General features: G+C 48.2%; 1 protein-coding gene across 1 annotated transcript in view; it reads left to right on the top strand.

Annotated features, from left to right (window-relative positions):
- The first annotated feature begins 2456 nt into the window (after positions 1–2456).
- COL13A1 (collagen type XIII alpha 1 chain) overlaps positions 2457–12973 on the top strand; it is a 58139-nt gene continuing 47622 nt past the window's right edge. Inside the window, exons 1-6 of the mRNA XM_052799415.1 lie at positions 2457–2494; positions 5079–5114; positions 5750–5776; positions 7526–7576; positions 11245–11280; positions 12758–12784. Of these exons, the coding sequence (XP_052655375.1) occupies positions 5094–5114; positions 5750–5776; positions 7526–7576; positions 11245–11280; positions 12758–12784 (162 nt within the window). The 5' untranslated portion in view covers positions 2457–2494; positions 5079–5093. The remainder of the gene's footprint in view (positions 2495–5078; positions 5115–5749; positions 5777–7525; positions 7577–11244; positions 11281–12757; positions 12785–12973) is intronic.

Genomic DNA, 12973 nt, shown 5'->3' on the forward strand with positions numbered 1-12973 from the left:
GGGACTGCTCTTGGCTGCATCACAGCTTCCGAGGGTGAGATGGAGGGAGTGCAGGGACGGGGACATGGCAAACGCGAGGGGCGCAGATATCTGTGTATTACCAGTTGGCCCCACATACCCCGGGGGAATCGGCTGTATGCGCTTCACGTGCATTGGATGCCACACGCTGAACGAGATGTTTTTGCAAAAAAGGGAAAGATAGATCGCAAACACATGGCAGGAGCTGAGCTGTAGGGACTTGTTCCCTGCTACTCATTCGGGCTTGCTGAACTGTTGGGCCTTCAAGTATAGCTGCACAACTATCAATTTCAGAGGAAAAATTGTGTTGACAGCTTCCTTTTCAAATGTTAGCTAATGCAAAACCTCAGCGCAGACGATTTAGGCTTCAGGAAAATAGCTAGGTTATTGCAGAAGTTTGCTTACAGCTATTAAGAGACCCACAGTGAACCAGAAGAAGCAATGCGAGGAATGAGGCCATGTATTGACATCTCTCAGGATTATAAAGAAACGCTATATTGTCTCTAGCACGGTCCTTCCAGAGGAAATGGTTTATATTCATGTACAATAGAGTAACTATACTGGTTTTCTGTGAAGGAACATGAGAAGTTAAACATACGGTAGTCATCTTTTGTCTGTTCACGCAAAAATGTCTTAAACAGTTTGCAGATGACGTTCTGAGGAGGAGTAGTTGCTGCACAACCTATTTTCCCCTTTCATCAAGTTGAAATGCTATAGAGTGAACTCCCACAGATATACGAGCACAGCCCGATTTAATGACAACAATCTTCCAAAATGTTGCACCTTCCAGGCCAAAAGGTCTGAAAGCATTTTACAGCTGGAAGCTCAGATCCACGCAAACTTTCAGTGATAGCTTATCCCAGGGGCTTTCAGGACTGGCCACTGAAGTTGATGTATTTCAGCGTTAGCTTTGCGTTATTGGGAAGAAAGCACTGCTCTGGAGGGGGCTGCAAGTGGAGTCCATCCAGGGCTGTGCCTGCCACTCCACCCTGGGCAGGCATATGTTGGCACAAAATTGGTAGCGATGTTGGCATTTCTATTATTGCTGTGAGAAGTTAGAGGGAAATCAATAGGTCAACGCAGACATCTCCCAGAGAGCAGTCTGCACCTTTGCAGGGTGAGGAAGACGCACACTCCAGGCTTTCTCTGCAGCAAGAAGGGTTCGAAACTTAATATTGTAATGAAAGATTGAAGGCTGGCAGAAACACGTGGGACCACCAGAGAAGTGCTGACAATATATGCTACCGTATCCCGGCTTATTGCGACCCCTGAACCTGTCTCCGCACGCAGACATTCAGGACAGGCTGCGAGGAATGCTGCAGCCAATGGAAATAACAAGAGGAAGTCGGGCAGACCGAGCATTGTTAGCCAAAGTGGAATTTGTCTTGGGGTAACAGCACCCTGGTCTCCTTCAGGACCTCTTGGGTTTCTGATCGGCTGGCGTGCAAGACCCGCTCAGTCACCGTGAGCAAAAGTTCACTGCTGAACAGTCAAGCAGAGTCCTCCATGTCGCCATAGGAAATACTTCCCCCCTCATATTTCTCGTGATTAAAACCGCATGCAAACTCAGGCTTATGAGCAACAGACCTGGGCTCCTGCCTGGCTGGTTGTCATACACATCGCTCTGGATAGCGATCCTCAGTGCTGACTACCCCACATCTCTCTCCCGGGTTTCTTTCCCAGCTTGCAAAACACAACATGCTGGGTAGCGGGGCTGAGCCCCTGGTGCTGGTGTTGGCTTGAGTGTCGGGATGGGCAGAAATATGCATTAGAAATGCACTGAGCCCTGCTTGTAGTCTAGATGGACCAGGAGAAAAGTGGATGAGCAACACCCCAGCAACAGAAGGGGCCTTCATGCTCTCCTTTTGCCCACAGATGCTTCCACCCTTATTCTTGAAGTCAGTCGAGGCTTTGGTGAAGGCAAGGGCAACCTGCAGTCATGTAAGAAATTTGGTGAGATTGGGACTAAAAGGGGCAAAGAAAGGAAGGAAATGATGAAATCATGCAATAGTCCTGAGGTTCCCGGACTCTTTTGCCGTCTGGACCACATCCGAAGGAAAAGATCCTCTCACGGACATTTTCTCTCCTATTTCTGAACATGCAACATTTCTGTGGCAACTGCAGCAATTCCATACATGAAAAAATAATATTTAGCAGATGGAAACGAAGGAAAAAAGTCAGAGCCCTGTAATTAGGTCGTTCTCCGTGGACTTGCAGATACCTTCAGAGCCGTGCGAAGAGCTGTGGGTAGAGCCATGCTGAAAGGAGAGAAAACTTCACAAACAGGAGGTTAGGAAACCGAAGCAATCAGACCTGATGGTCAAGGAGCTGTGGAGAGTTTTTTAACCATTCCGTTTCCTAAACCCTTACATGTGATTTCGTCTCTTTATCAAGCCCTCCCTTCAGAGTGTGAAGCTAACTTTTGCCGTTTCTGTGTATTTTGTTTCAGGGCCTTACAGGAAGACCAGGGCTCCCGGTAAATACTTCATTCTTTCTTTTTCATTCCCTCATGCTCTCTGTCTGGCAATACTTTCATCAGTAGGCCTCTAGGATTCGTAAGCTGGGAGAAGGTAGTGATCTTGCATAGCAAACCTGATGCGGAATAGCATATTGCAAACAGGACATGGCTTGTAACAGAGTAGGGACCACAGGAGCTTTGTAGGACCAAACTTAAGGGTAACATAACCCCTATGAATCCTCCTGCATGTGGGAAATATGCTACATTAGAAGATGCTTTTGTCAGCTTGAGGGTCTGGTTGAAGACGCTCAGTGTGCAGTATTCTTGCTGATGGGGCTTGCTAATTGCAGCAGGATTTAAAAGGCCTAGGTCACTCTGGGACAAATGGAAAAGTCCATAATAACAGTATCTGCATCTGAGATAGATAGTCATGAGTGAGGAAGGAATGTGGGTTTTGGGGTTACAGCTGCGTGTTTCCTGGTGATGGCTCCCTGCTCCCCAGGCTGCTGCTCACCTGGAGACTGCAAAAGCCCTACCGGTCAGTTTCCTAACGAACAAAATGCAAACTGTGCTGCTGGCTCTGCCCCTGACTCAGGCTGCTTGTTGCCTTTCATGCTCCTCTAGCTCCGATGTGGGAGCTGCAGGCAGCTTTGCATGACTTTGTAACCAACCTACGTGGTATCATCCACCTGCGAGTGCTCTTTCCTGGCTCCCTGTCACAGACAACCTTTCCTTATAAACATCTGGCATTTATTTGCTGTCCTACCGGGAGCTCCCCCTTTGCTATTATTGCTTGGAGGGCTGTAACGCTGCGCAGTCACATACCAGACATAGTGCCGTCATGTACCACTCCGACACCAGGTACTCGCTGGAGACCTGACACAGCTCAGCCCTGACCTCGGGCTCTTCCTGCTCGGGCACCAGCCACAGCAGAGCCAGGAGAAACAAAATCAGCTTTTACCTCAAACCATGAGGGAGATCAGCCTGAGCTCAGCTCTGGAGGAAAGCAGCATTTAAGGGACTAAAAGCACAGGAAAACTCAGCATTATGTTCTCCCGCAGCCACAAAGTAATCCCAGGGCAAGACGCTGACACTGGGAGTTTTGCTCGCTGCTGGCACACAGAGACAGACAAATACTAGTGGGACTGAGAACCCACCTAAAATGCTAGAAGAAAGCAGTTTCTCATATCATCTACAAAAAAAAAAAAGCAGCTATTTAGTGTTTCATCCGTCTGCCAGAGATGCTTTTGCAAAGCATATATTGCTTTTCAATTTATCAAAACATGCGCTGCATGGAAAGGAATTCCCCCGATACTGAATGGCCACCCAGCTCCACAGAGGGAAGCGGCTAAACTTTCACCAGGTAACGATTTGATCCCAGGCAATAATGTCTGAGTTTGGGATGCATGGCCAAAGGAGCCTCTGTGTACACCTGGCAAAACAAATAGAGTTAAGTGCATTCCCCTTCCAGAGATTTCAGACTACATTCACACACGTTGGGACTGAACATGGGGGAAGGCACAAAGAGGTGGCACCGATGGGGCTGGTGTCTCCAGCTGCAGAAATGAGAAAACTAGGTTTACGTTTACAGATGCAGGCAGCCACAGGCAGGGAGACTCTGTTTTACATAAGGAAACCCCAAACATTGCTGGAAACAGAACTGAGAGATTATTATCACGTCATTTTTGCAAAGTATAGAGAAAAAGCTACATGACCGCTGAAGCCATAATCATCAAGATCCTTTAGGAATCAGCTGCTATCTTCCAAATCTGCACAGCCTTCAATTTTGGTGACCAGGAATGCAGAGGGTGTTGATTTTTTTTTTTTTTTTAATTGCGTAGTTAAATTTATCTGTAAGAGGCAGAAAACTGCCTTGTAGGTAAGTGGCTGAAGAAAATTGCCACCGATCTTGCGTTCATGTGTTTACAAGGCTCTGTTCAGTGTCGCCTGACCCAAAGTCATTCCCCAAACCACTGTTAGGATCGTTCACACTCTGACAATGCACTGGGAAGTATCTCAAAGGGGTAGAGGACACTGAACACAGCTGCTCATATGTCTTCTTCCAGACATGCTTTTTCCTGTGTCAGCTTGTTTTCCCACATTTTTCTCTTGCTTCTGGACAGGACTATATTTTCAAGTCTAAAAGAATCCTGTTTTAAAGTGATAACTCTATAAATAAATAGCTAACACCCAGATGACTTTGGTAAAGAAAGAGAAAAATGTGACAGTTGGCTACTGCAGGAAGCCAGTTCCCAGGACCCGGATTTTATGAAGTGTTGGAAATTAGGATTATACTTTGTTAGACTGAAAACTCTTGCCCTTCTTTTGCTGCCTGAATTGCCATACGTAATTTCTGTTGTGAGATGAGCTGGTTTGTCATATGCACAAGTGAACTGGTGGCTTACGCATGTTCTTAAAGACAGGTTTGGGCACATGCAAACACACTTTCCTCTTTCTCCAACTTGCTCTCTCCCTCTCTCAAAATCCCTGGACACTTGCACCGCAGCACGAAGCCATGTCTGTGGCATAGCTCATTTGTGCTGTTTTATAACCTTGCTTTTGGCCAGTTTCCAATTGCCTCTGATTTTGCCTTAATTGCCAGGGAGACAAAGGTGCGATGGGGATCCCTGGGCGGCCGGTAAGTTGAAACTTCCTGCTGTACCTTGTCCTCCCTATCCTCTTCCAACCTGCAAGAATTTGGGGGGGCTTTCAGGATGATCCTTGGTGGCTGTCAGCGTGAGCAAAGCCACCCTCCCTGAGCCCCATACCTGAGGGACTCTCCTTGTCACAGCAGGGTGGCCAGCCCTGCAAACTGCATACATGCTGGGGGGGGCTGTTTCCATCCCTCTGCTGTATTGCTCAGGCCCACCTCTGGTTCAGCATCCCCCTGGTTGGGTGCCTCCTGCTGCCACTTCATGCACCGGCTGGGCTTGCTAACTGTGGGCTTGCTAACACGCACCCCTGCCTGCCACCGGCAGCTGCCCTTTCCACGTAACTCTGCCCTGAGCAAAGGGGGCCATCCCCTGCCTGGCTGAGTGCTGTATTTTGGAGCTGCTCTTTGCTCGGGCATCCCAGGGTTAGGATGGGGAAGAGGGCTGGGGCAGGACCTGAGGCCACCCTACTCATCCCAGCCCCATAGCCAGGGTTTTGGGGTGGGAGAGCGTGCCCTTGCCACTGATGCCTGTGTTTGTCTCTCTCTCTCTTTCTCTCTCTCTCTCTCCCCCCCCCCCCGCACCCTCTTGCATGTGGCTGCGATGGGTGCCACTGACCCAGGGACTAAAAGGGCAACCCGGAGAGAAGGTGAGTCAGCTCCTCGCAGCCCATAGCATCCCCAACTGTCCTCCTCTGGGACAGCCCAAGCTCCCTGGTCACAGTCATGGCTGCTGCAGCCAGCTTTGGGCTTTCACCTCCCTGGGCTGCCCCCTCTTCCCCGGCAGTGCGAGTTTATCTCCCAAATTCCTTCCAGGCCACTCAGCCTCCAAAGACTGTGTTTCTTGTTTATGACAATTTACTAACAGCATAAGAGCCAACGGGCACACGCAGGGCTCCCCTCGAGGCTTCCTGGGTTTTAACCGTTGAGTTTCTTCCCTGCTGGCCGCACCACTTGCCCTAATCAACCCGCAGCTCCCTTCCACCTCCCAGGTTAGCCCAATCCCTGGTGTAAGCCATAGCAAGGAAGAAAATGGCATGGCACGCTCCTATTTCTGACATGGTGGGACCTCTTCCTGCTAAGGAAAACTGATGGTGTAGTTTAAGTCTGTGGGATGCCATCTCGCAAACTGTTTGCCATGCAGCAAATTGGTGTTTTGTAGCTGGAAAGAAGTGGTAGTTTGCAAAGCATCCTACTGCTGGCCCCCATGTTTTGACATTTCAGCGTTAGTGTATTTTACCCCAGTGCTGTGAGTACCTCCCACACGTGAGAACAGCAAAATGGAGGTGTTTGGGGTGTGTGAATAACTGAATAACAATGTCTAGAAACTAGGAAAGGGATAAATATTCGCCTGATAGGGGGATCATCTGTGCACTGCCATACCAGGCCCATTTGCTCCTCTTCATAGGAGTTGGAGAGAAAAACACAGCAAGGAAGGGCAAGGTAGGACAGAGATTCTCCTTCCTTGCTTTCAAGCTACTGCTTGCTAATTGGAGCCTACAAACATTATCTAACAGACCAAGATTTCACCGCCTGAAGCCATCCTGCTTTTGCTCTGTTTGTCCTTGTGTTTCTTTCTGGCCAAAGCTTTCAATGTGAAGGGATAGTAGATAGATACAAACAAACAACGGAAAAATCACTCTTGATTGCTCGTGCTTCCCCAAAGCCCTCCGTGAGAGTCCTAGGTCCTTGGCAGGCCCCAGCTTTGTTTTGCAGAGAGCTCTGCTCGCTCTCAGGCTCCTTCGTTTATGGGATGCTCCATCCCAAAGCTCCCCAGTCCTGGATGCTTCTGGAGCTGCCTCTCAGGAATACGCCATGTTTTCCAAAGATGGGGACGTGTCCTGCCCATTGCACGTCGTGGGTGGCTAGGAGCTGGAGAGGCATCTGTTTTCTTTTCCAGCAATGCCTTTGCTGTTTTCATCCACATCCCAACTGAGTTTGAGAAGCACACAAGCAAGGCATTTCTGGAGGCAGCCAGTTTGTTGCCCGCAGCTCCCGTTTCCCTGAAGCCCAGCACATCCCTTCTTCTTTTCTTTCTTCTGCAGGACACAGTCCTGCTGGACTCACAGGAAGGAAACAGCAAGGGTTTCAGGCCATCTTTCACACTTGTAATAGGGCAGAACCTCTGTTTTACCAGAAATTGTTTTATGTGTTTATAGTTTTCCTTGCTGTGCAGCTTCCATTTTCTGGCACATCTGAGTAGCTCCAAATGACATCTTTTCTCCCAAAGCGTGGGGCAAGAGCTGTGGGAGGCCAGAATAGCAGCTGTCCCATAAGCCCTGAAGGTCTCACACCTTGAGCACCCTCATTTAACCCTGGTCTTGATGGGAATATAGTTGTCTCTGTATTTTCCTCTCCTCCTTTTCTCACCCCTTTTCCTCTCCCTTGTGTCTCTGCAGGGTGCGCCAGGAGAAGCGGGCATGTCTATCATCGGGCCCCGTGGTCCACCCGTAAGTGGCTCTTCTCTATTTTTGACTGATGCAGGATGTGGGCAAGTTACAGGGAAAGACTTAGGAGGGGCAGTAAGACACAGCATCAGCTGGAGAGAGCAAAAACTCTGTATAATGTGGTTCCCATGCTGAGCCAGGCTTGGTTTTATACTGCTATTATATACTATATATAATGAAATTACAGCTCATACTCCAGAACAAATGAGGAAGCCTTCCCTTGCAAGGAAACCATATTCCTGTATTTAAAAGGAAGAAGCATATTTCCTTCTTGCAACAGGGCTGCTACCGCTTTTGGAGAAAATATGCCCTTTGCCTGGCTAATCTCAGCCTTTGGTTTCATTAGCAGAGGACATCCCCCCTGATTTTGCAGAAAAGCAGGATCAGAGCTAAGCTGGTGACTGGGGAACTCACAAAGATGGGTAGTTCAGAGTTGTTCAGAGGTCCTTGTCAAGTACCTGAAGTCTTGGAAACTCTTTGACACCACAGTTAGCACTATCTGGAAAGTCCCTTAGCTGGCTGAGGAGCTGAGGAAAGTGTAGGCAGGATTTTGCACCCTCTTCCAGCAAAAGCGTCCCTGCAAGGTGCAACGAGTCAGCCAGACAAAGCTTTTTTCAAGGATAGGGTCATAAAAAAAGACCAATGTGAAGGGTTGGAGCATTTATGTGCCCCAAATGGTGGATGTTTCTTGTGCTGTGGTTCAGCCATCAAGCCTCTGCTTTTGTATGGATGCAGCCAGTCCTCTCCACTCCATCCCTGCACAGCCTCCACCAGAGATTTCCATGAAAAAAGACCCGGAGACTCAATTCTCCCTCCCAGTGGGCACTTCCGATTTTGATTAACCTGTGAAGAGCACCGTCCTTGACCTGCAGAGAGGATGGGCCGCCAGCAACATTTGTTTCACAGCAGAGGTCAAGTGAGAGAGACCTAGGCAGTGCGAACACGTGGCTACATCTGGCTTTCCAATTAACTTTCCAAAAGCCCCATGATAAGTGTTTCTAATAAGAAACAGCTTTGCTGGTTCCCAGGCCCACCTGCCCAGCATGCCGGAGTTTGAGAAGTGGCAGAACCGAAGCCCAAGACACAGACAGGTCTCCCCAAGTGTTTTATACCCAGCAGATGGTCCCTCGCCACGTGGCCAGGTGAGGAGGAAGGGCTGGCAGGTCTCTCCATGCCAAGCTCCGAGTGAGACCACCCTGCTCCACAAACAGAAGATTTTGGAGGGTAGATGCCCCGTCACTTTTGCTGTTTCTCACAAGCTGTGGCCCTCAGCCTTTGCTGCTGTTTGGAAGAGTGCAGGACACGTTGCATCTCCAAAGCAGCAGAAGACTTAGATGGCAAATGATATTTAAAATGGGCTTTTGCCTACACCAGTCAAAGCCCCAAGGTGCCAGGACTGGCACAACCCCACACTTCCACCCCCAAAGCCTACTGTGAAGATGATCCAGTTTCCCAGGGAGCTGGTGATAGGTCAAAAGGATGGCTGAGCACTGAAGACAAACACGGAAACCCTGGCCAAGGGGCCACTCGGAAAGACGTGGGATGACAAATAGTTTCCAGATTTTTGTTTGGAGGTTAAAGTTTTCGCTTGAGCTCAGAGCTGCTTAACTTCTGGCCAGAGAGGGACAGTGTGCCGATAGTGGCAGAAACAGACAGTCTCCATGATTTGGCAGCTCCCAGGATTACATACTTCATGTGATCAACATTTTAAAAAGAAGACAAGGAAAAACAGCCACCCAACAAAAACAGTCTCTTGGAATCGCTCGCTGCTGAACTGTTGTTTTGGCCTGATACCATGCAAATCACTCTGCTGTCCTCCAAGGAGAAAGAGGCAGCAGTCTGTAGTCTACAGAGGAAGCCAAATTGCACCATTTCCAGGTTTTCTCCCTAATTCTTTTTTTAGCACTTCTTGTCCAGGGAGGTGTCGAACAGGGAACCAAAATTAATGAATTGTGGCTGGGCTTTTCTTGGTTCTTACCTTTTCAGAAACCACTGGTGGACAGATCCTTGAATTTATAGCCTATCTTCCCTCCTGGTCACTGGCCAACAGGACCAGGTGGTTTTATATGTATCTTGCAAAGCAAAGCTGACCAAGTTCAACTTTGCAGAACTAAAAAAACAGTGCGAATGCGATTAGGTCCTGGTAGCATTGTGCATAAAACCAGAACTGTTCAGTGCAACATGAGGCATTTTATGGTAGGGGCATCCCTCAAACTCTGCAAAGAGATTATTTGGCCCCATCCTCTTAAGGGGTAAACCTTCATTGAGTTTTTCTGCAGATAGAGGGAGTCCGGAGGAGAGGTAACCTGAAGGTGAAGGTTTTTCCTGCCAACGTGGCTCTGAGCTCTCTCCCAAGGGATTATCATTGCTTTGCTGTGGCAAACCTCAGCCTCGCAGAACAGCAGGCCCTTTCCCTCCTTCCCCTTCCCTTTCCTTGGCACCACACAAGATCGCTCTGGTTAAGGCAGAGATGTACCCACGTGCCTTTCTTTTCAGAAGCAAACCCTTGTTTATACCCAGCTCTTTCCTAGGAAACCCTTGTGGGACTCAGAGTCCGGTCATGGTATCTCAAATTGCCTAAGAAAGCATTTTCTTCCCCAAAGCAAGGCATGAAAATACATAAGATAAGAAACCTGGGCTTTTTGGCATCGTAGTATGGCTTTCAGGGGAGGCAAGATGCTGCAGTGGTCACTCAATGAGCGTGGTACAGGATTCACCTCATCCTGCTGTTTCCATCTACATGGGTGTGCTTCCAGATCTGCTGAAGTCTGGTCCATATTGCTTCCTGACTTGGCCCACATATTTTTCAGGAAATTGAGATTAAAAAATCCTTAAGTAAAATAGTATCTTTACTGGATACCCACAAATCTAGGGTAACTGTGACCTGGGATGTCACAGGTTCCAGACACTGAAGAACTATGAAAAATTAACAGTCAGGACGTTTTCTTTTTTTCAGTGTTTTTAAGTGGGTGATGAAGAAGCTGCCAAACACATCCCAAGCCAGTATTTGCTGTACCTGATCCCAAACTGGTAGCCAATGCTGGCTAGCCAGAAAGAGGCAGGGGAAAGAACTTGGTGCTCATGTTCCTCTCATCACACTACCTAACGCTCTTTTTCCTCTTAGCTCTCAGAGGAAAAAAAACAGAAAAGAAAAAAAAAATCATCTCTCCTCCAGAATTATTTGTGAGGGAAATGAATGCACTGGGACATGAGATGAGGGGAGGAGAAGAGGGATGGCTGTATTTAGACACCAGTGACCTGCAAGGTTTGTCGTGCACAGAGCAGCACCCTGCACTAAACGCCTCCAGTTTATGGCAGCAAGAATTGCCATAAAATGAGCTCAACCTCTGGAATATACTCCAAAAGCCTAGTGTATGGGCTAGGGACACCCATTTAATTAATGTAGAAACTTCAAGGAAGCTGCTTGCAGTCCAAACTGGACCTGCTCCAGCATTTTCTTGGCCCTGTACAAATTGGAGTGGGGATGAGAGATTTCCCTTTCTTCCCAAGATGCTTTCCCCTTGGAGGGGAATTGAGTCTTGGGTAACTCTGAAGAGAGTCGCAGGATAAATGGGCAGAGGCTGGAGGAAAGGCTCCGTAGAGAGGACTTAGGGTCCATCAAAATCCACTTCAGTTCCTCTAAACTGCTGTCTACATTTCATCCTTCCCAGGGACAGCCTGGAACAAGAGGTTTTCCTGGATTCCCGGTAAGTGTAACTGCTAATTTATGAGGTATGGGTGTGTGATATTACTAGGAAGCCTCATTAGTGCTTGCTGTATCTCATCATTTCTGTCTGAAACCAAGGACCTGATCTGATATCGCTGGAAAAAGTAATTTTTTCTTCATTTGTTTTTCTTCTTTTTTTTTTTTTCTTTTAAATGATACTTAGGGAAAAAAAAAAACACCAAACCACACAACTCTGAAAGGAAATTAATTTAAAAAAAACCCCAAGTGTTAAAATAACATAGCTGAAGCCAGATCTGCTCAGCAAAAGAAAACCACCCTAAGAAATACCCCCAAAGAAAGAAAAAAACCCCTAGGTAGGTGAAATTCCAACCTTAATTGAGCCTTTAGGTGATACTGCAATAGCAGCAAGCGCCTGTGATCCAAATGGGGCCCTGCGTGATGCAGGTCAGCCGGGGACCATGCTAGGCTGAACACCCTGCTCATGCCAAAGGGAAAGGACAAAAAGCATGAGGGGGGATTTTTCTCTAACACTGTTGCAGATGGGCAAGGGAATGGAAAAAAAGCCCAGGACAAAGCAAATTTCCTTTCAGTCCTACAGTTGCTGGCAACACTCTCTGAAACATTGAGGCGCTGGAGAACTCAAACGGTTGCTATTTATTCTTATGCATTTATCCTGGACAACTAGGAAGCGTAAGGCAAACACAAACACCCCCTGCATCCCTGCTCCCACCAGGCAGCTCAGCTGCTGCTCCAGGACACGCGATGTGCCAGAGCAGGTCTGCGGGGGAGACTCTCATGCCTGGAAAATGGGAGGAATTGGCAGCTTCCGAGCCGTCTGACAGGGCTCTGAGGCTCTGCCCTTTGCGAAAAGGGGGGCTGTGAGCTGCCCCTGGGCTGTGGAGAAGCAGATCTCTCCAGGCCTTTGTGGTCTTTGGCTTTTGGAGGAACAGAAAACAAATCAGCCCAGCTCATGAGAAAGTGCCGGGTGGGACAGTGCTCTGCGGAGCCTGTTTCTCATCAAATAGTACCTTCAACATGCTGCCGAGCTGTATGTCACCTGTTCCCTGGGACACTTTTATTATTCTATCATTTGCAAAAATTCCTCTTTCCCCAAAGGCGGGTGCCTTTTTAAATCAAAGTCTCAAGAAAACTGCTGATTTTCAACCAGTTTACAGGATGCTGCAAGATCTGAAATGCTGAGGGTTTTTTGCAAATTGCCCATGAATCCTTCCTCCCTTCCCTTCCCTTCTCTTTTCCAGCATTGCTGCTGAAATGGGCTGACAGTGAGCAGGTCCCTGCAGAAGCAATCAGGAAGCTGGGCTGGTACCCAGTGGGCCAGGGACCTGCCAGGACTCAGCAGGAGGGCAGAGAGAGTCACCTTACCTCTGCATCCTTTCCCCAGTCCGTGCAATCTTGTGACACATAGTGCTTGCTGGGGCGGATGGACAGACACCCCAGTGAAAGCATTTCTCATCATTTCTCCTTTTTTATTTCAGGGCCCTATTGGCTTGGACGGCAAACCGGTAAGCAAACAGCTTCCCTCAAGGCTTTCTGCCCTGCCTCCTGCTAGGTCCCACTGTCCTGCCAGCCTGCGTGTTATAAAGTATGTTTTTTTAAGAGGATTATTTTGTAATGTCATGCACATGCATGGATTAAAAGAAAATTAGAAGGTTGGCAGGCGGGAGGATACCACAGATGCCTTTGGGGAGATG

This window comes from Harpia harpyja, chromosome 10, assembly GCF_026419915.1.
Source record: "Harpia harpyja isolate bHarHar1 chromosome 10, bHarHar1 primary haplotype, whole genome shotgun sequence".
NCBI lineage: Eukaryota > Metazoa > Chordata > Aves > Accipitriformes > Accipitridae > Harpia > Harpia harpyja.